General features: G+C 38.6%; 1 protein-coding gene across 3 annotated transcripts in view; it reads left to right on the top strand.

Moving 5' to 3' along the window:
• Positions 1 to 23708, top strand: part of MOSPD2 (motile sperm domain containing 2) — a 58953-nt gene that overhangs the window by 581 nt on the left and 34664 nt on the right. For all 3 annotated transcript variants that reach the window (XM_080795803.1, XM_080795804.1, XM_080795805.1), the window contains exons 3-5: positions 17168 to 17323; positions 18955 to 19041; positions 20709 to 20863. In XM_080795803.1, coding sequence (XP_080651929.1) covers positions 17168 to 17323; positions 18955 to 19041; positions 20709 to 20863 — 398 coding nt within the window. The remainder of the gene's footprint in view (positions 1 to 17167; positions 17324 to 18954; positions 19042 to 20708; positions 20864 to 23708) is intronic.

The following is a 23708-nucleotide window of genomic DNA, read 5'->3' on the forward strand; positions in this document are numbered from 1 at the left end:
TGCAGGACACTTTCAAGGCCCGTGGTATAGGTGACACTGCCCAGTGCACGGTTTTCTGCTGACCTTTCACCAGCAACAATAGAGAAAAAGAATCTGGAAACCACCATAATGCTATTCAGGTGTACTTAATTGGGGATACAAATTCCTTGGATATTTTGCCTAATTCCACTTCATACAACCCAGTATGCTACCCACGGACTAGGTTTTCCAGGGCTGGAACCAGTTCTCTTTTCATCCCACACTGTACCTAGACAAAGTACCTGTGAGTCTAGAATTGATTTATTGGTTGAACATTATGTGTTCATATGGTTGAACAGATGTCCCAGATACTTGAAACTGATGATTTAATCCTTGTACAGTAATTTTTTAAAACCTGCAGGATGATTTTATCATAAATATGAAATATTGAATCCTGGCCCTGCCACTTAATAGCTTAGTTGTCTTTTCTAAGCCCCGTTTCCTTATCTATGAAATATGAATAATTAGGTTAAGAGGATTAACTGAAAAAACACAGATCAAACTTTCTAGTGTGGGGTTAACCTATTGTAGGCTCTCAATGAATATTTTGTCCCAAGTTGATTTGGTTGCTGTGGAAGGGTTTAAGCTTCTGCATCTTGAATTCAGTGCCCTGTAGAGATTCTCTGCAACTTTAAACTGCCCTAGATTAAATGTCAATGATGACCTAGAACAAGTAAGGAAATGTGTTCCAAATAACCTGGTCAGTAAATCTGTTCATCCTCCCTGTCAATTTTCTTCCCATCCCAAACTTTGCACCAGAGAGTTGCAAAAGCACTTGATTCACGTTTAGCCCAGAGATCTTATTTAAATAATATAGGTGGTTCCAGTAAAAAGGTAATTCTAAGATTGCTTTCTATAGAAATGTTCTTATAGTTACGTGGTTTATAGTATTTTAAGAACCCAGAACCTGACCTAGTGGGCTAGTGTCTTCCCAGTAGTCGGGTACTCATGCCCAATGGAGGAAGCAGGATATATGTATACATGTGTGTGCGTGTGTGTGTAGTTATACAAGTTTAGCAATAGATAAGATCTTAAAAGTTATCTTGGTCCAGCCTTCTCTTTAAAATGAAGAAAGTAAGATCTAGAGAGATTAAGTGATTCACTCTGAATCCTTGGTGTTAATGGCTAGGCCTTGGGCTAGTTTTCTGAATTTCACTATAGTGAAAATCTTTCGGCAACACCATCATGTTGCCTTAGAGCATGTCACTCCCCAACTTAAAACTCTTCAATAAATTCCCACTGTGTTTAGAATAAAAATCTCAATTCTTAAAATTTTTTTAAGGATTTTATTTATTTATTTGACAGAGATCACAAGTAGGCAGAGAGGCAGGCGGAGAGAGAGGAGGAAGCAGGCTCCCTGCCTAGCAGAGAGCCCGATGCGGGACTCGATCGCAGGACTCTGAGATCATGCCCCGAGTCAAAGGCAGAGGCTTAACCCAGTGAGCCACCCAGGCGCCCCAAAATCTCAGTTCTTTAGGGTGGCCTACAGTGCAGGGCCATATATGCTGAAGCTCATGCCCACCCGTACATCCTAATTTGTAACCACTCTCTTCGCTTAGTACAGATTTCACCACTGCCCACAGTAAGAAACATATCACACATTGCAACACATAGCAATCCCTCACACACTCTCACACATGCACACATAACTGGAACAGAAGTTCCTTAAAGAATATTTATTCAGAAAACCCATGACCCCCATTGCAGTGACCCACAAAATTGACATCACATCCTACATGACCCAGGGTTTGAAAAACATGACCAGCCACACTGCTTCTTTTATGTTCTTCAAACAGACTGAATCTGTTTTTATCTTGGGACCTTTCTACTTCTCTTTGTTTGGGAGGCTCTTGCCCAGATAGTGTTCATGGCTCGGTCCTTTTTTTCTTTTCCATCTTGGTTTAAATGTATCTCAGAGGCCTTTGCTGATTACTGAATAGCCTCCCTGTCTTGTTTGTTTTGTCCCCTTTACAGCTCTTACCATAACCAGTAATTATCGTGTTCATTTGTTTACTTGCTTATTGTTCATTTCCTCCAGTAAAATGTATATGGGTCTGGGGCAGCCAGGGCAAGGACTGACTCACTTCTGTATACTTAGCACAGTTTTCAATATATACTTAATATAGCAATGCTTAAATATATACATAGGAAGATTAATCTGAGTCTGCCTTATGAGTTGTCCTAATTGGTTCCCCATCCCATCCCATCCCCCCACCCCCCGCAAAATCTGGCAAAGAGCAGCCCTCACAATATGTTTCATAAAGACAAGCATTATTCCCAAGGAGAGCACTCTATGGCATTAAGTATAGAGAGGGTTTTGTCGTTAAATATACACGCTTGGGTTCGTGTGAATGGGTTACCTGCACAGCTGTTGTAAATACTAATTTAATTAATTTAAAGACTTGAACGGGGAAGGAAAAACCTGGGAACACTTTTCTACCTTGTTTCCTGAGATACTGCATCAGGTAAAGGTAAAGTAGGAAAGTGGTAAAAAGGGATTTTTGGTCTGCCTGTGTTCACCCTTTCAAGTTTACTTTTTAGAAATTAACTCAAGTGCTTAGAGAACCTGCACTTTCCTATTTCCTCTTTCATTTCACCCTTTCTGTTGTCACTAACAATATTTTGTTTCAAAAGACGCTTAAGGCTGACTTAAGCAAACATGACGTTTTTCCTAAAAGAAAATATTATCTGCAAATACATCACTTTAAGCACTGGCTATATTCCAGAAACTCTTTTGGAGGTAGGTTCTTGGGAATTCCAAGCACATTTTTGTTTCCATAGAAATTAAGTTGCCAATTATGGATAGATTTGTAGCTGTCAGAAAGAATAAAAGTTCATAATTGTTTTATGCATTACAAGTGGTCCTTTTTTCCTCACTGTTTCTGTGAGAAATTCCATGCTGAGTTTCAAATGAGAAACGTTTCCTGTTCTCTCTTCCTCCTTCTGGCGGCCAAGGCAAGAGACTACTCCCTTGTGACAGTAATTTATTTGGTTCCTCAAATACTCATTATGTGCTTAATTCTGAGAAGCAGTGTGTCCTTATTAGAGGAAGAACTGAAGAAGGATAGAGCCCCTTCCTGAACTACTACACTCTAGTAGAGGCATTAAGACAGAGCTAACTATTAGAATTCAGGCAAATTGTATCAAGAGGAATAAGTGCTAAAATCATTTTTGTAGAAGTCAAAGACAGGGAAAAAAAATCACACGTGGTTGGGGCTATTGGTTAGCACCAAGTGAGAAAACAGAAAAGGTGGAACTTTGGAAAATGGTAGAACTTGGGCAGGTAGAGAATGTGATCCAGATGAATCAAATAGTCTGAGCTAAAGCGCTGTAGTGAGAATGCATAGGGCATGTTCAGGAAGCCATGGGAAGTCCGCTTTGATGAGCTCTAAGAGGAGGGTAAGCACACCTGCTGAAAACAGTGGGAATGTGGTGTAGAGAGCTTTGAACAAAAACGATGTTTGTACTTTAGTGAGTTTGGAGACCAGTTGAGGCATTGGTGTGTTCTCTTATTTTAGGTTTGTTTCTTGACTTTACAAGTATATGAATTCGTTTGAATAAATTTGGATGATACCAGAAAAGCTGGAAAAGTCCCCCATAAGATAACCATCCAGAGATAGCTCTGCTAACAATGGAGGCATTTTTTTTTCCATTTGGTTTTTGGTTTTATTCTTAATGGGCTCCACACCCAGCATTCAGCCCAGCAGGGGGCTTGAACTCACGATCTTGTGACTGAGACCTGAGCTGAGATCCAGCTGGGACACTTAACCAACTGAGCCCCCAGGTGCCCTCTATATGTTTTTTTTTCCCCTGTATGTTAAAAAGTACTTAAAAGACTATCGTGTATGTAATTTTAGGGCTTGCATTTTTTACTTGACACGATCAAGTTTATTTTCCCTAGATTGATGAAGTAAATAGTGTTTTACATTACTGTTTAATACTCAGCTGAGTAAAAAGAGAATTTTCTTTTAAATACTTCCTATTTGGATATTTATATTCCTTCCAGTTTTTTGTTAATACAGTTTTCTGTGCAGTAGTTCAGATTGTTTCCTTAAGATTCATGTCTAGAACCAGAATTATTGGTTTCAAGAGTGTGAATATTTTTAAGACACTTAATGTATGTGCTACCTTTTCCTCCCCAGAAGTTGCACCAAGCTTCATTCCCACCAGCACGTGTGATAGTGTTAGTCTCACCACAGCCTTACCCACGTGTGGCGTCGTCACTCCTTAACTGATGGTTCTTTGTTTTAGTTTGCATCCTGGTTGCTAGTGAGAGTAAATTTCTTTTCAGATACTTACATCGGTTTGTAGTTCACATTTTTTTTCATTACTATGGCTTTTAAAATTGGTTTGGGCTTTTCTTGTTTATGTTACTTTCACTTTTTTCATTTCTAAAATTTTTTTTTATCATGTGATGTTAGTCACCGTAAAATACATCGTTAGTTTTCAATGCCGTGTTACAAGATTCATTGTTTATGTACAACACCCAGTGCTCCATACAATCCGTATCCTCCTTAATACCCATCACCGGGCTCACCCATCACCCCACTCCCCTCCCCTCTAAAACCCTCAGTTTGTTTCTCGGAGTCCACAGTCTGTCATGCTTTGTCTCCCCCTCCAATTTCCCCCAATTCACTTTTCCTTCTCCTAAAGTCCTCCATGTTATTCCTTATGTCCACAAGTAAGTCAAAGCATATGATCATTGACTTTCTCTTCTTGACTTATTTCACTCAGCATAATCTCCTCCAGTCCCATCATGTTGATACAAAAGTTGGGTATTCATCCTTTCTGATGGCTGAGTAATACTTCATTGTATATATGGACCACATCTTCTTTATCCATTCATCTGTTGAAGGGCATCTCGGCTCTTTCCACTGTTTGGCTATTGTGGACATTGCTGGGGTACATATGGCCCTTCTTTTCACTACATCTGCATCTTTGGGGTAAATTACCCAGTAGTGCAATTGCAGGGTCATAGGGTAGCTCTGTTTTTAATTTTTTGAGGAATCTCCACACTGTTTTCTAAAGTGGCTGCAACAACTTGCATTCCCACCAACAGTGTAAGAGGGTTTCCCTTTCTCCACATCCTTTCCAACATTTGTTTCCTGCCATGTTCATCTTTGCCATTCTAATGCCTGGTGTAAGGTGGCATCTCAGTGTGGTTTTGATTTGAATCTCTCTGATGGCTAATGATGATGAACATTTTTTCATGTGTGTGTTAGCCATTTGTATGTCTTCATGGGAGAAGTGTCTGTTCATGTCTTTTGCCCATTTTTGACATGATTCTCTGTTTTTGAGGTGTTGAGTTTGAGAAGTTCTTTATAGATCTTGAATATCAGCCCTTTGTAGTGTCATTTGCAGATATCTCCTCCCATTCTGTGGGTTGCCTCTTTGTTTTGTTGACTGTCCTTGGCTGTGCAGAAGCTTTTGATCTTGATGACGTCCCAAAAGTTCATTTATGCTTTTGTTTCCTTTGCCTTTGGAGACATGTCTTGAAAGTTTTTTCATGTTTCCAATTTATTCAAATCTACCCATTCCTTTGTGGTTTCTTTCATTGCCATTAAATAATTTTCTCTCATTTGATAATTTCCTCTTTTAATTTTTGCTTTTTTTTGGTTTATTATTTTTTACAATTTGAAATATCTTTTAAGTACAGATTGTATGAAACACGAATAAAGTGAACACCCATGTACTTAACACTGCCATTCAGGGGCAGTGGTGTGTCCTGCATTTGGTGTTACTCATTCTCTTGCTTTTCATTAGCTTTACTGCCTATGATGTATTCTTCACCAGTACTTTATTAAGTTTAGCTATTTTTGAACTTTAAGTGAAAGCTGAATGTAGGAGCACCTGGGTGGCTCAGTGGGTTAAGCCTCTGCCTTCGGCTCAGGTCATGGTCTCAGGGTCCTGGGATCGAGCCCCACATCGGGCTCTCTGCTCAGCAGGGAGCCTGCTTCCCCCCTCTCTCTATGTCTGCCTCTCTGCCTACTTGTGATCTCTCTGTCAAATAAATAAAATCTTTTTTAAAAAAAAGCTGAATGTATTTTCCATGAATTGCTTCTGCTACTCGAGAGTCATTTGTATTGTCTAACATAAGTATAATTGATTGCTTTTGATAGCTGCATAGTAGTGCATGGAATGAAAATATTAGTTGGTGAATTTGGGGTTGTTTCTAGGCTTTGCTATTATGTGCAGTGCTGCTACAAACATTTTTAAACATGTCTGGTGCCTAGACGTTCTCTAGGGCAGTGGTTCTCAAAGTTGGTCCAGGAACTGTAGTTCCTTGATACGATTTCAAGGAGCTTGAGAGGTCAAAACAACTTTTATAACACCAAAGCATCATTTTCCTTTTTCACTGTCATTCTCTCACAAGCATACAATAGCATTTTCCAGAGGTCACATGGCATGTGGTGATGTCATTGCTCTGACAGCCGTTAGGATATGTGCTTATGTGTTCTCATGTTTAAAACTTTCCTTAGTTCTAATACCCAATAGAATAACTACTGGTAAATATAACCCATATAAACAAACAAACAAACAAACAAAAAAACCCTTTGGAGTCTTCAGTTATTTTTAAGAGTGTAAAAGGGGTCCTGAGAACAAGAAGTTTGAGGACTGCTGCCTTCGGGTTTGCACCCAACAGTGAAATGTGTGGATCATTGATGAGGCACGTGTTCAACTTTACTAGGTAATGCTGAACTGGTTCCCAAAGTGATTATACCAGCTTTCATTTTAACCAGCGGTCCTTGTTTTTCCATACTCTAAAATTTGGTGGTGCTGGTGTTTCATTTTTTTTTTTTTATTTTTGCCCATCTGATTAAGGTGTAGGGATAACTCATTATGGTTTTAATTTGCATTGCTTTGAGTACCAGCGAGACTGAGCATTTCTTCATATCTTTATGGACCATTTGGCTTCTGCTTCCGTGAAAATCACTCCTTCAACAGGCTATTGGCCCGTTGTTCCTCCATATAAATTATAGGATCAGCTTATCATGTTTCTGCAAAAAACCAACTGTTGTTGGAATTTTGAATGGAATTGTATTAAATCAGAAGACCACTTCTGGGAGGCTTGACATCATCAGGGTTGTGTCTTCCTAACCAAGAATCTGGGATATCTTTGCTAAACTCTTCCTTATAGAAAGATTTATAGTTTTCTCCATAAAGGTTAACTCACTTTTGTTAAATTCATTCCCAGGTACTTACATGTTTTATTTTTGTGGTGGTTTAAATGGTATCTGTTCAGAAATTATTTTCTGATTATTCGTGGTTAACAGAAAGTACATTTGACTCTTTTACATTAATATTGAATCAAAAACCTTACCAGCTCTTACTAATTTTGATAATTTATCTCTAGATTAGTTTGGAATTTCTCTGTAGGCACTGACATCAGCTTGAAATAATGACAGTTTTCTATCTTCCCAGTTCTTACAACTTTAAATGCTTTTACTTTACACTGGCTGGACTTTAGAACACTGTTGAATTGAAGCAGTGAGAAAAGCCCACTTGTCTTATTCCTGATCTTAGAAAGATAGCCCCAAACATGTCACCATCAAGTATGATCTCTGTCGATATCCTTTATGAAAATGAAGAAGTTTCCGTCTACTTCTGGTTTGTTCGTTTGGGTTTTTGTTTGTTGTTTTGTTCCCATCGCTACTGATGGTTGAATTTTATTTACTAAATGTATTTTCTTCATCTATTGAACACATTTATTGTATCTGATGAGACATTCACTTGTTTTTTTCTTTTTTAATCTGTTAATATAGTAGCCTCTATTAATCAGATTTTTAAAATACATTGCTGTTTTCAGTTAGCTGACATTTTGTCTAGGAGTTTTACATCTGTATTCATAAGTTAGCCTATAATTTTCCTTTCTTATACATCTCTTGTGCAGTTTTGACATCAAGATCATGCAGTCTTCATAAAATGAGTTAAGAGTTTTTCCTCTTTTCTACTCCATGAAAAATAGAGTCATTGTGTAGTTCTGACCTCATTCTCCATTGTCACCTCTCCCCCCATTTCTTACTGTTTTATATGTTAGTGTTTGTCTACTTACCATATAGTTACTAGTATCTTTATTTACCATTCCTTCTTGAGTTTTGGATCTTGTATCTGGGATCATAATATTGTTTCATCTGAAGTATAACCTTTAGGTTATTCTTTGATGTCTTTCTTCTGTCTTCTTTTTTTTCCCATTAAGCAATTAACCTTGAAGAGTGCCTTCATTTTATTAGGATGAAGGAGACAAAGTGATTAGAGAAATAGAAGAACCAGGATGATCTCAGAGAATTTCAGGGACAGGATGATTAGCAGTGATGGGAGGGAACCTCTGTAGGTAAAGGGTGCATAAAACGGGGATTGTCCTTATCAGCTGCCCTCTCTGGAGAGGTAGAATAGAAGGGAAATGACATTCACTAAAAATAGTGTAACTACACTATTGAATGTTTCACATAAGCTCTCTAGATCCACTCAGGCTTTATTCCTCTTTGTATCTGCAATACCTGTCTCCATTTTGAGCTAGCATATAGTGGGAGATCATAAGTTAGTCCTCAAAGCTAATGAGTTATGTATTATCCTCCAATAATGGAAGCCTTTAAAAGATATGTAAACAGACACTTGCATTTTTTTAAAATTTTGTTCCATCTTTAACATTCTCACAGTTAACCTTTTAAAGTTGTCATGATCAGAGAAAGAGGAGGAGATTTTAAGAGTTTACCAATTTTTGTCCTTATTTTACATATCTAAAAATACCAGGCCTCTGTCATAGAGACTATAAGGTTATAACTTTTTAATATTGTATTTTATTTTTTATTTAAATTCCATTAGTTAACATATAGTGTATTATTAGTTTCAGAGGTAGAGTTCAGTGATCCGTCAGTATTATACCCAGTGCTCATTACATCACCCGGGTACCCTATCTCTTTACCCCCCTCCCCTCCAGCAACCCTCATTTGTTTCCTATGATGAAGAGTCTCCTATGTTTTGTCTCCCGCTCTGATTTTGTCTTGTTTTATTTTTCCCTCCCTTCCCCTGTGATCCTTTGTTTTGTTTCTTTAATTCCACAGATGAGTGAGATCATATGATCATTGTCTTTCCCTGATTGACTTATTTTGCTTAGCATAATACCCTCTCTTTCCTCCGTGACATTGCAGATGGTAAGATTTCATTTTTTGATGGTTGAATAGTATTCAGTTGTGTATATATACCACATCTTTATCCATTCATGTAAGATTGTAACTTTACATGGTGACTTGAGTGGTAAATTGGTGATGGGATAGAGAATTGGTAGACCTGCTTATTTTTGAATCTTTATTCTCAGTAATGACTTTTATCAGTGCCTGGCAAATATTTTTTTTACTTACCTCTTTAAATTGTTGATACCTATTCTTCATATATGTTCATCCTGAATGTTAAGTGAGATATGCAACTTTAAAGAGTCTGTCACTAGTATACTGTCACTTCTAGGATATCAGCTTGTATTTAGTCAAGTTTTATTTAAACACAATGGAATATTACTCAGCCATCAAAAAGAATGAAATCTTGCCATTTGCTACAACGTGGATAAAACTAGAATGTATTATGTTGAGTGAAATAAGTCAGACAAAGACAAATATCATATGATTTCACTCATATATGGAATTTAAGAAACAAAACAGATGGGGGCTCCTAGGGGGCTCAGTCAGTTAAGTATCTGCCTTCAGCTCAGGTCATAATCCCAGAATCCTGGGATTGTGTCCCACATCGGAATAAGACAGCTGAAATAATCCCAACTTTATCAAGTTACCATAAATATGGACAAATTTAATACTTATTAACAGAGCAGATTTTTTAAAATCTTAATTGCATTCTACCTACAAGACACTAATGTAGAAAGGTTGAAAATAAGGAGATGGGGAAAAAGTGTACAAAACAAAGTGTATTAACCAAAAGTGATAAATGTCTTGGCTGCACTTTTGTTAGACAAAATATTTAGAGTGTAAAACAGTACATTTAAAAAGGAATTTTACTGTTGATTAATGGAACTCTGAAAAGGTATAACATTTAGAACGAACAACATGAGTATCTCACCGTATAGCCTTCACATATATAAAGCAAAAGCTCCCAAAATTATGAGAGAAATTCAAGAAATACACAAACATGTTGAAGATTTTAACAGACCTCTTTCAGAAATACATAGAGCAAGCAGGGAAGAGATCCTTAAAATTTTGTTTTGTTAAGTAAACTGTACCCCCAACATGGGGCTCAAACTCGGGACCCTGAAGAGTCTCCTGCTCTACTGACTGAGCCAACCAGGCTTCCCAAGATTTTAGATTCTAACACAATGAACAGAGTTGATCAAAGATATATATGTATGTGTATATATGAATGTATAGTGCCTTCTCAACAAATTGGGAATATATATACTTTAGAAAATATATTTGTGCTCTTGGAACTTTTGCAAACATTCACCACATTATTAAGTCATAAAAGAAGTCTCAAATTCCAGAGCAGCTACATCATACAAACTCATGTTTTCACACCATTAAGCAACCATATTAAAACCATAAAAAAACAATCCTGAGTTTTGGCACCAGAAAACAAAAACAAGTCAACCAGGTACTTAAATCAAATATTAGGAAACTAAAATAACACACCTCTGAATAAGCCACAGGTTAACTTCCTTATATTGTGTGTAATTCTTAGCTCTGCTAAATAACAGTTGGGTTAAAGAGGATACCACAATGGAAATTACTAGTTAAAGCTGAGCGACAGAATATCTGTGGTTTTACATTCATTGATTAGAAAACAAGGCCCAAATTAAAATCAGCTAGAGATTGAATTCAAGGAGCTGCAAAATGAACATGAGTAAATACAGAGAAAGTAGAAGGAAACAAATAGGAGCGGATATTCATGATATAGAAAGAAGCTAGTCAATGTAATAAACATAAACTGGTTTTTTTAAAGAACTAGTGAAACAGACAAGCCTAGGATGACTGATTAAGTGCAAAGGGAAAATGCAAAGACACAAGGAGCAAAAAAGCAGACATAATTAAAGATGTGGTAGAGATTATAAAAATCATAAAAGAATATAATCACCAGCTTTATCACAGAAGTTATAAAGCTTAGATGAAGTGGAAAACTTAATGGAGAAGAGAAAAATCATCTCACATTGTCTCAATGAGAAGTAAGAAGCCTACCTGGATCAGTAACCATTAAAGAGACTGAGTCGGCAGCCATAGGTCCCTACCACTGTCCCCGTTGCAGAAAGACGTGCACACAAATAAGGCCCAGGCAGGACACAAAAATGATCATTAGAAAATGTAGCAGAGGAGCTTACTACCTTAATAACATGCTTCTCAATGACATTTCTGAATAGGGCTGGTTCAACAATCAAAGCCACATAAAAAAAAGTAAACACTGAGAAGTCTTGCATCTCATGTGTCTCTTCTCCCCTTTCTCTTTTCTCTTTAGCTAACCATATTTGTTTTCTCTTTCTTTTTTCTATACTTACTTGAGCAAGTAGAAATATATATGCGTTAACAAAATTAAATGAGGAAAAGCTTTTATTTCAACGAGGAAACCACACTGGCTATAATTCAACGTTGTGTAAAGCAAACAAAACTTGGTGCAAACAAGGAAAACTTTCTTTGCTCTAAGTATATCTTCTAAAAACCTACAACAAATGTTACGTCTAACTGAAACTTCAAAATAACTCCCATAAAGTCAAGGGAAAGACAGTGATCTCCACTATTATTTCTAAAATTCTACAGTATATAAAATAACCTAGTTACCAATATGGCAAGGAAAATAAAAGGTATAAGGTTTGCCACTCATGTTATTATTGGCTCTTATAGCAACACAATCTCTAAACTGCTTCAATCTAATAGAAGAAATTTACAACATTTTTTTCTTTTATCAAGACAGTTGTGTTCCTAAAGAACACTGAAAGAAGATCTGTATAAATAAATGAAGATACGTATCATCTAAGATAGAAGGCACCTCCCCTCTCTAAACAAATCATGGGTCAGCAAAGTTTTCTTCTGGTACAGCCCTTGTACTAAGAATGGTTTTTGTATTTTTAAAGGATGGCTTAAAAAAAAGAAGAATCAACAACGGCAGCCATCTTTGCCTTCAAAGTCTAAGACATTTAGATATTTACCATCTGGCCCTTTGCGGAAACTTTTTCAACACCTGTAATACTCCGGTGGTTCTCTAAGTGTGATCCCTGGACCGGCACCCATCAACATCCTGTAGGAGCTTGTTACAAATGCAGATTTTTTGTTCCCATCCGTGAATTAAGCACTCTGGGAGTGGGGTTGCATAATCCCCTTTTAAACAAGCCCTCCTGGTGATTCTAACAGGTGCTCAAGTTTGAGAATCACTGCTATAGCCTACTGGCTTCATCCCATCTTAAAAGAGCACCTGCCTCTCAGTCTTTCGCCAGATGACGTCACAGGAAAGTGGAGGTTTAGGGTAGGTTGTGGCCTACTACCATTCCCTTAAGGATGTCCTTAAGGGAATATTTTCTTATTTCAGCCTGATCACTCCTGACAGTAACATGGTCCAGCCGATAGAAATGGTCCAGCCGGTACAGATGCTCTTCCAGGGCCCTGCCAGGACTTGAAGTGGATCAGTGCTCAAAGTCCTGGAGAAATAAGAGGGTTTAGGAGGTTTTAAATTACTATAATGTTTGATAGTTGTATATTTGCTGCTTTCGAACATCACTACATTGTCTTAGGAACTGTTCTTTAGTTTTCATTATCAGAATACTTTTGTATTTTTTCCAAACTTGATCTGAATTTTATTTAGGCACATTTATAATAACTACAGTATACTTCTAAGACGTTCTCAACGGATTAGTAGGTCAATTAGAATTTAATCTTACAGGGGCGCCTGGGTGGCTCAGTAGGTTAAAGCCTCTGTCTTCGGCTCAGGTCATGATCCCAGGGTCCTGGGATCGAGCCCCGAGTCGGGCTCTCTGCTCAGCAGGGAGCCTGCTTCTCCCTCTCTCTCTGCCTGCCTCTCTGCCTACTTGTAATCTCTGTCTGTCAAATAAATAAATAAAATCTTAAAAAAAAAGAATTTAATCTTACATTCATGGATAGCATTCTACCTTATGTTAACGAAAATTCATTTATATAGTATTTAAAATTTTCAGAATGTTCTTGATATTCATAAAGCTGTGGGTAGGCAGACCTTATCTCCATTTTACAGAGAAGAGAATCAGGCCTAGAGTGACTTGCTCAGTCCCTATAGTTAGTAGCATGGGTCTTCTGATTCCATCACTCTGCCCCATATCCTGAATTTGTCTAGACATTTTTTTCATATTCATTACCTTTAAAATGCAGTTCTGACCTGTTGGTAATTTCACCAGCTGACAAATATGGGGGAGAAAAAGTTAATAGTAGAATTCACCGTTTTACAAATAAAAACTGTATTTATCCTGCAAAACTTAAAAATTTTTTGGAGTGTATATGTGAGAGAGTATGAAGGGGTGCGAATGAGGGTGTGTGTGTGTGTGTGTGTGTACACACAAAAGAGAAAGAGATGAGAAGCTGAGAAAGAGAAGTCATCTTTACCCTGAAACATGTAGTACTGTCTGTCTGAGAGCTCAACCTCCACTGCCATTTATCTTTAGTTCTTTCTCTGCCAAATTCTAAACTTGAGTAAGTGTTTGGTGGTTATCTACTGTATAAGTATAGGACCTAGCTACACAGCAAAATTCGTGTAAGAAATAAATAATGGAAAGACACAGTGAACCATAGGTGAACCATTAAGGTTTCTTACAAAGGAGTGGCCAAAATGACCGTTGAGCTCTTTGGAAGAACTGCAAAGTTCAGGCTTAAAAAGCCATTACTTGAGATTAGTGTTGGTTTGCGATGAAGTTTTCACTGGTTTTCGGCAAGACAAAAGTAGTGAGGATGAGGTATTACGAGAATGTAGGCGTTTAAATACATGTCTCTGTATACAACTGATCTCTTCCTCGTTTTTATGCTTTAATTATTGGAGAGGTAAAGTCTTTCAAAATGATGTCTTGAGTAGGTGGGAAGGGCAGAGGTATACATGCACAAATGTGTGTTTGAAAGCTCTAGTTACCTTTCGAGTGACCTCTTTAGTTTATTCCTATAATATCTGCATTTACCAGAGGACAGGTTTTCTGAAAACCACCTCACACTTTTGAGGGTTAAGTTGCCTGGGGGCCGTGCTTGAAAGCAGCAAATTGTGTTTTCATTGGCCAAGCTTTCCTTGCCTTGAATGTTCAGTTGACTCTCTTTTTCTCTGTCTCTGTCTCTCTTCCTTTCTCCCCTCTCTCCTCCTCTCTCCTCCTCCTTCTGCCCCGCTTCAGCCCTCCTCTCTGTCCTGACTTTCTTCCTGCCTCCCTCCCTCCCCACCACCATAGGGGACCTCCTCTCCAATCCTCTCCTTCCCTGTCTTTTCCCCGCTCTCTCTTTCCCTGTCTATCTGTAGAGGGGTAAATGTTGAACAGGCATTTCATATATAAGCACAGGTCCTGACAATAACAGTAATTAGTCATTTTGATATAAATGGAGATTTCTAATTTCAAAGATATGCATCCCTAAAAGCTATCCAAAAGTAGTGCGCTTTACATTTCGTAGTAATGGGCACTGTCTCTTTTATGGTATCCCTAGTCGTAATACCAGCGGTGGTTATAATGATAGTAACAACAGTCATGGTTTATTCTTCTTACTATGGCTAATATTTATTTTTTTACCACTTGCCATACATTGGTCCAGGTAAGTTGTTCTCAGTTTCGTCTTTGGACCCTGTGGGTTGCCCAGAATTCTGCAAGAGCCCGTGAGGTCAAAACTATTTTCATAATAATGCTAATAAGCCATTTGCCTTTTTTTTTTAATAATGCTGACATTTGAGCTGATTGCACAGAAACCAGGATGGGCAAAACTGCCGGCTCATCAGCCCAAATCAAGGCTAGTGGTCATTGTAGTCTTCACTGTGGCCACTCTCAGTTTAAAACAACAAAAAAAGAAGCCGGTTTTATTTTAGAAAGCCCCTGATGAAGCAGTAAATTTTATTAAACCCTGACCCTTTATTACATGTCCTTGGAATGTTCTGTGTGACAGAATCGGGCAGTATACATGAAACATTTCTGTATGCTTGAATTGCCAACTGAATTAGTCATGTTCTTTGTGGCCAGCACACTGCGCTTATTCAGACTTCGGCATTTGGCAGAAATGTTCTTGAAAATGAAGGAGGCTAGTCTGTAAGTCCCAAGGACAGCAGTGTATTGGCAGAGCGGAGAGCGGCCAGACTGGAGGGTGCTTTCCCAGGGCGCAGGTGCTCTCACGGGCCCTCCTGATGTGAAACAGTATCAGCTCTTTCCTATCCAACTCATGTTTATAAATTAAAGAAAATTTTTACTTTGTATACTGATGAACTTTTGAGGAACAGAGCCGAAAAATATTTTCCAGGGTTTACCTGCTATAGAATCAGTCATCATATAGATTAGAAAAGTAGAGCCCAGATATCCAAGGTAACACAATGCCAAATGCATGATTCATGGTCTAATCTTTTATTTTATCGTGCTTTAAACATCCAAGTACTTTCATATATACCTTTCATATATACCTTTTCATCTGATCTTCACACAGCCCTGTGATTATCTAAAGCAGTTTAAAGATAAGGAAATTGAGGCTCAATGAGGCGTCTTTGCAGTTTATATTTTCCTGCCTTCTTGGCTGTTATCTCTGATGGCTTGAAATAAGGCGGAGCAAATAGGAGATAAAATCTATAAAACTTGGCATCTAACGAGATGCAAAAAAAAAGATGAAGGAGCCAGGGAATTTTCTAAAGTTCCCACTTGAGCCCCTGGGAGGGTCCCATTAACTGAGACAATGAAAATAGAGAAGGATTAGATCCAGTGATCCTGCAGGCCTTTTCACTGGCACTAGTATAACCTGCTTTGAAGGAGTCCTGCATTGTATGTAGGCTGTGCTGTTACACATCGTCCCTACATGGGAAGTTCTGGCACTCTGATTGAGGGGAAGACATGTGAAGTGCCTTAAGAAAGGCTTAGTTTATGTCCTGTAGCTGGTCACAGGAGGGAAGGAATTCCTTCTGGGCTGAGGGGAATTTTTGTGGAAGAGGAAGCATTTGAAAGAAGTCTTGCAGAATGGTAGAATTTGGATGTGCAGGGGTGCTTGTGACAAAACCAAGCTCCCTTACAGAAAAATAAAGCAACATGTGGAAAGAGGAGTATCAAGTACCATAGCTTATGTGTAAGCAGATAAGAAATTACTATTGGAAACAGTTATTCCAATAAGTTATGGGAAATATTGACTACTACACATATGGTCAGTTTTCCATTTTGTATTTCATTTTTTTAAAATGACCTTGCCAGGGGCATCTGGGTGGCACAATCAGTTGAGCCTCTGACTCTTGGTTTTGGCTCAAGGTCGTGAGATTGAGCCCCAGGTCAGGCTCTGCACTCAGTGCAGAGTCTGCTTAAGACTCTCCCTGCCCCACGCTCCTAAAATAAATAAATCTTTTTTTTTTTGAAAATTAAGATGATTTTGCCAAACAGATGTCTTCTCAAGTACAACTTTTTTCTTTACATATAAAACTTCATTTTTTCGTTGACGAGGGTAAGGGTTTCCAGTTGAGGCAACACAATCTTCCTAGATGTTGGTTTATAGTTTTAGTTAGGGTCATGCAAAATATTCTACTGTGGTCTTGGCGTGCCTGAGTGGCTCACATGGTTAAGTGTCTGCCTTTGGCTCAGGTTGTGATCTCCTGGGCCTAGAATCAAGCCCCACGTGGTAGGACTCCTAGCTCATCGGGAAGTCTGCTCCCTCTCCCTCTGCTCTTCCACCGTGTTCGTGCTCGCTCTGTCTCTCTCAAATAAACAAATAAAAATTTAAAAAAAATTTTACTGTGGTCTCATGTTTTAATTCTACTGTGGCTTATTTAAAGTAAGCTTGCCATCCTTGGATGACTTTATTCTCCTCTCAGTTAGAAATCCCATCAGTCCTTTACATTGTATTTTTGTCTGAACTGCATCCTTCAAGTAGCTCTCTTCTGTAGCTTTGCTTTGTCTTGCCTGAATTTTTCTCTCCTGGCATTGGTGTTACTGTTCACTGCAGAATTTATCTGACCTGGCTGTTTATTACTGTTTACTATTACTGTTTTCCCCCAGATAAGCCAGATAAATATGATCCACGTGATGTTGAAAGGCTACAACAAGATGATAACTGGGTTGAAAGTTACTTAGTTTGGAGACATAATATTGTCGATGAAGCACTGAAGATGCTTGATGAGAGTTTTCAGTGGAGGAAAGAAATGTGCGTCAACGGTAAGACATTCAATTTAACCTTGACAGTATACGGTCCCTTGCATAAATGTTAGTTTTACATTTATCAAATAGTGTGTTTACAGATATTCTTGGTAATCATCATAAACACCAAAATATAATGTTTTACAAAAACCCACTAACCCTTTGAAAGGAGCATCTTACAAATGTCTTCAAAGTGGTATCATTCATAGGGAAATGAGATCACCAGGGAGCAGCAGAATTACATTCAGACTCTTTCACTCAGAGTAGAGTCTCTAATCTGTGCGTGCTTATTAGTTCAGTACCATTAAGCCATAGCAGAACTGCATCATCTCTACTTGTTTTGTTCTGTTTTTCAGTTGTTGCCTTATGTCTTTCTCTATCCTCACAGTTCCTTGTGCTCATAGGTGCCCCCTGTAGCATTATGAAATAATTGGGGGTCCCTAAAAAAGCAGGCTTATCCCCAAGGATGCCTATGGAAGCCTCTGCTTAACTTACTGATTTCAAGACCCAATTCTAGATTGACATTTTCCCCCAAAATGGGAGTTTTAAATCTTGGAAGTGTTTTGTTTTTTTTTTAATAGTCTTCAAGTATATGAAGAACCCTTGACAGGAAAGGTTACCCATTATCTCTCTTCTAAATATTTAACAGGCGGAATCTGACATAACTACTGGTTTTGATGAAGTACAAAGAAGGATTTCTTGACTTTGAGGGTTACAAACCCTGGAGTGAGTGAGTCTGGAGACTTAAGACAAAAAAGTCAACAAATAAATCCAGAGCAGATACTCTCCCCAGTCTTCATACTTAGAGAAAGAATCCATGAGAAGGGGAGTATTTAAGAAATAATTTGATTGGAAATGTAAAAACCATAGATCATTTCAACAAATGGTGAAGCATTTATTAATCAAGCAAAGAAATGTAAATCATTTAACTAGAGAATGAACTTGAAAGCTCAACAGTAGTTTTTCCTTATATGGAATTGCTAGTTTCCAGTGACACGTGGCCAAGATACGGTAAAGGGGTGGTGCAGAAAGGTAAAGAACCTTCGAAAGTTCTCGGGGAACTACTGGTGAATGAAACAAAAGCCTTGGCATTTGCTGCCTTGCTGTGTTCTCACTAGAGACTGGGCAGACCCTTGTTTTGTTCCTCCTGCTAAAGGATCTAACTTTTTTTTTTTCCCCGAAGTATTTTCCACTTGCCCCAAGATTATAAAATGTGTTAGACTCTATTGGATATCAGTCTTCGTAGAAAAATATTTTACTAGAGAAACCGTAAGTGATTTTTAAATCAATCCTGAGGCTGTAATGTGAATATTTACTAGCACGTTATCTTGAAATTGTCCAATAGTGATAGTATTTGTTGAAAGTTACTATGTGAGACACAGCCAAGACATGGGAATGTGTCCACATAATAATAGCTGATGTGTCAAGGGAAATGGATTTTTTCTCATTTCTTTCATCCATGTCTTTATGTAATATGTTTATTTAGTAAGAAACACCATTTTTTTATTGCCAGAGGTTCTTTCCAGATATTTGAATAAGCTTATCTTTTTTAATATCAGACCTACTGTATAACATCACCTTTCCACTCTAAGTTTTCTTTTTAAAAGGCCCCCGAGTTACAACTACTCATCATGTTTATCCTTTTTTAGACCTGACTGAATCCTCCATTCCCAGATGGTTATTGGAAATTGGTGGTATTTATCTCCACGGTTATGACAAAGAAGGCAACAAGTTGTGTAAGTATATTTAATTGATGTACTGGCTTTTCACGATTTTGAGATGCATTTATCTCAGCTGAATTATTAATAGGCAGAACCTTCTTCATATGTACCACACATTAAGTTTCCCACAATTGGGGACCATTAGGGCCATCTTGATGGAGTGTCAAACACTTAGTTGTGTGTACTGTTTGCATTATGATAAAGTAGGCGGTGAAGGCGAATGCCGCATCCTGTAACATAGCCAAAATAATGTAATTCAGAGCCGTTATCTTCTTTGTAATTTAGTGATATTAAAATTCAACACAGTATTCTCGTGGAAAATCTTTTCAATGGTTGCTAAGGGTTTTTCAACTTCAAAGTCTGTCCCTGTCCTGTCCGTGCCCCCCTAACCCCGACCAGTCTTCTCCCCTTAACTTCTTGTGAAATCTGCCATAGCTTCTGCTATGTAGAAGAATACTTCCTGCTATGTGTGGTTGGACCAGTAACAACCATCCCTACGATTCTGATGACTACCGTGTTACTCCTCTCTCCCCTTTGTCCAGAATCCAGCTTGGTTTGTACCAAGGCTGTGGCTGGGCCGGAGCGTCTGAGCCACACCCCGAGCACTTGCTTGCCTGCCCTCCCTCTCTGCGGCTTGTGCTCCACTCCTGTTTTAGCAGTATTCTGGCAGTTCTCGCCTGTCACCGGCTCTCCTTCCCCGTCCCTTACATGCGCTTCCCAGGCTTCCTTCCTTTCTTGGCTGCTTTTCCTTCCCAGCTGACACGGTCCCCTTGGGTGATCTCAAGGACCTTGCCTCCCCACAGACGGGGATGACCCCACACGGTTCCCAGGGGCCGTGCATCTGTATACCCCGCTACCCACTTGACCGGTCCCACTGGACTGATGGCCGGCCACCTTCCCCACAAAAGCCCCACTGGGCCGCATCCACCGCCTGCCCTCGTTCCGCGCCACCCAGCTCAGGCCCACAGCCTCTGTCCCTTCCCCACCTCCTCTCCCGCCACAGCTTCCGTGGAGCCCCTTCCCCGTTTCGGTCATCACTTCCTCAGTTCAGACCCTAACCGCCTTCCCAGGGCACAGCCTGTTGGGTTTCCTTCTTTGCCTCTTCCATTCTCCCCTCCGTGCTGCTGCCCCCGAGGGATGTCTTAAGTAGGAAAAGCACACCTTAGCGTATGACTTGGAGTCCTTCCAGCCCAGCCCTTGTCTCTTGAGCTTCTTGTCTCAGCACTGGCCACATTTTGCCTTAGCTGCCGTGCGCTGTGCTTTGTGGCACTGTGCCCGCCCCGACTTGTGCCACCCTTGTGCCTCTGTCCGGGCTGCTTCTCCGCGTGGGATGTTGTTCTAGTCTTCTCAGCACCACTGGCTTGCTTTCTGGTCATGCACAGTGAACAGTACTTTTAGGTTATTACCCAATATTGTTTGTTCACCTGTATTTTCTTTTCCCTCTTACTAGAGAAGTTTGCTTATTTCCCAAGGCGGGGGAGAAGACTTTCCCCTCCTACTCCTCTCTAAGTTCCCAAGCGCACGCTATTTCTTATTTAAAAGAAGGAAGAGATGTTTTTATTCTGAGCAAGCAAATGAATTGTAAATGAAGAAAAATGTCAAGGCAAAAGAATGGTCTATGTGTATAATCATATTCTAATGACAGATATTTTTCTTATTTTTATCCTGTGTTCTGTTGAAAGTCTGGATCAGGGTGAAGTATCACGTAAAAGACCATAAAACCATGTTGGACAAAAAGAAGCTTATTGCATTCTGGCTGGAACGTTATGCTAAAAGAGAAAATGGGAAACCCGTAACAGTGATGTTCGACCTGTCAGAAACTGGCATAAATAGCATAGTAAGCATTTCCTTAATTCGCAAGCGTTATTTATCGTCATGTCCTCCCCGGCCCTCCTCCCAACCAAATATCGCTGTATGTTTGAGCCGACCAAGGTCTGTTTGGGATTTGTTTTCCTTGTGTATTGTGAGTCAAGTCGAGCATCAAATAGGATTGCAAAGAAAGAAATTTGCTTTGGTAGTTGGCATGGAAAACTGTGTTTCCTAGAAATGTTCTTCGTGTGACATACAAGATGTCAGTGTGGGCCGTGGAAGCCGGCAGGGTAATGAGTAGCTGTGGTAGTAGCTGTGGTAACACTGAACTCTTCTGTCAGAACTAATATCCCGCAGCACCTAGCCCCGTGCCTGGCACAGAGTAGTGGCTCAGGAAACACTCGGGGAAGTGATACATGCTCTCCGTAGTACCATTAGACTCATACCGTGTTTGGCAATCGGGAGATGTTCACCTGACTTCTGCACCTACGGCACTTGGTCATTTTGTTGGCGATTTTTGTTTGCTTGATTTGGTTAGCTTTGGACACCGGCTTTCTTCAGATAATTTTGTCCAGCTTAAAAAATAAGGAAAACCCAGCAGACTTTAATTTGGGCCCTCGTGACCTCAGTAACTACAGACCCTTCAGCAGCAATGAGGATCCTTTGGCACACTGATTACAGCCGTTGTCTCTTACGGTCAGACCTTAGCTACTTCTGGTGGCGGTGAAGAGGCCTTCACGCACCTCTCTGGGGCAGTAACGAAACCTTTTTGCAGATCCGCTCGGCAACATATGTTAAGAATCTTAAGGTGTCTGTATTCATATTCTTTGGCCTGGTAACAAAGTTCTGGAAATCTCTTTTAAAGAAACAATCCTGAGTACAGAAAAAAGCATTGTGTGCCAAGTGTTTTTTTCAGAGTGTCATTTAAAATAGTGAAAACTTAGAAAAAATTTTTAAAAATTAAAAAATAAGATCGGGAAAACTTAGAAAAAATGTAAATGTCAGCATGGCCAAATGGTAAATTATGGTGTATTAATTGATAGAGTATATGTAGCTATATAAAATGATGTTTATAAATAAGTTCTAGTAATACTGGAAAATACTTTTTTTTTTAGATTATTAATGAGCAGCACTGGGTGTTTTATGCAAACAATGAATCATGGAACACTACATCAAAAAAATAAAAAAATTTTAAAAATAAAAATGAATAGTGAAAAAGGTGACAGGATTATGTGCTAGTGATACCTAGCCTCCAAAAAAGGAACTCTTAGACATCAACAACAACAAAAACCTAGACAGAACAAGAGGTTATTTTGGGTGGTGGAAGCACACATTTTTATTTTCATCTTTATGTATATTTTAGGAGTCCATTGCCCTGGATCTTTTCAATCTTGTTTCCATTTCAGTGAGTTGTAGATACAGAGTAAATTGTTTTATACCCAAAAGTCTAAATCAAAATACCTAGATAAATAGGTATTCCATAAAAATAAATCATGATTCTGTCATCCTTTGTATATGATGGTTTCTAATTGTTAACCCAGAATCATAAACAAATGCTAATGTTTTTTATTGCCAAACATAGGGGCAAGGAATTGACTTGAACGGTCTGTTTTTTTTTCAAACTACTTATATGCTGTCTCTTTATCTTTAATTTATAAATAAGGTTTATTTGCATTACTAAGTATTTAAATCATTATTAATGTTTTAAAATACTGAATCCTAATTGTGTTATTTTTATATATGACTCCCTCATGATTCACAGAGGATTTAAGTTGGCTTATAAACAGTATGCAGAATTGCAAGGCAAAAAAAATTAAAAGCTGTTTGTTAGAGTTGGGCCACTAATTGGAGTCCAGTCTTTCATCTGCCTGCCTGAAAGAAATGGAATCATTTAAAATTATTTCAGTGGCCATACTTTAAAACCAGTGTCTTAGGAGAACTTTATTCATTACTGATACTTGAACTGGAGAGAAAAGTATTTCATGTGTCCCCAAAGGGAGGACATTTTACAAGATAATAAGTAGTCCTTGAAGACATCCTCACAGAATGCACAGCAATAGATTTCATGGAACTTTTTCAGGTAGTACCCACTAATATACTTAAAACCAGTGGTATCCTACCAAATCCACATGAATTAGCAGTAACTTGGGATTTGATAAATAAGGCTATTCAGTTAAAAGATGAAAACAAGAATATTGGATGAAGACTTTTTAGGCAAAGTCTCTGGGGGCCACAGATCATATACTAGGTAACCAAATTTTTATACAGCTAGTTATTGTGAGATATTTCTTTGACTCATAAATTATTAAATTCGGTGCCCAGTGGATATAATGATCAGTTGTAAAGGTACTATTATATGCTAGGATTTATTCCATAAAAAATACGTAAGACAATTAAGGATGCTTACTTTCAGTTTACTGAAATTAAAGATGCTCCATTCGTATCCTAGAAATGACTTTATAGACTCATCTCTGGACAACACACCTTTCAATAATTGATGGGTTTAACTTTGCATGATTATCTTTCATCCTACAGTCCTTATGAGACAGCTGATCAGGATTAGTAAATCGGCTTGCAGCCATGGAATAACAGGGAGTGAAATGATCCATGTGAATGAATAGTGACTATCATAACCTAATTTCATGTTGCTGTGTTCAGTGCGGTAGAACCAACAGATAGTTATGTTCATAAAGTTTCCCAGGAATTAGGCTCAATGAACAACACTCAGATACAAACTAAAAAATTCTTACTCTAATTTGAGTTCCCTAAATAAGAGGAAAGAAGCTAAAAGTGAAGTAGATACAGCACACCAGTATGTTCAGATTAGCTGTTGCAGAAAAGATTGATAAAACGTATTTTATTGTAACTATTAC

This window comes from Martes martes, assembly GCF_963455335.1.
Source record: "Martes martes genome assembly, chromosome: X".
Classification (NCBI taxonomy): Eukaryota; Metazoa; Chordata; class Mammalia; order Carnivora; family Mustelidae; genus Martes; species Martes martes.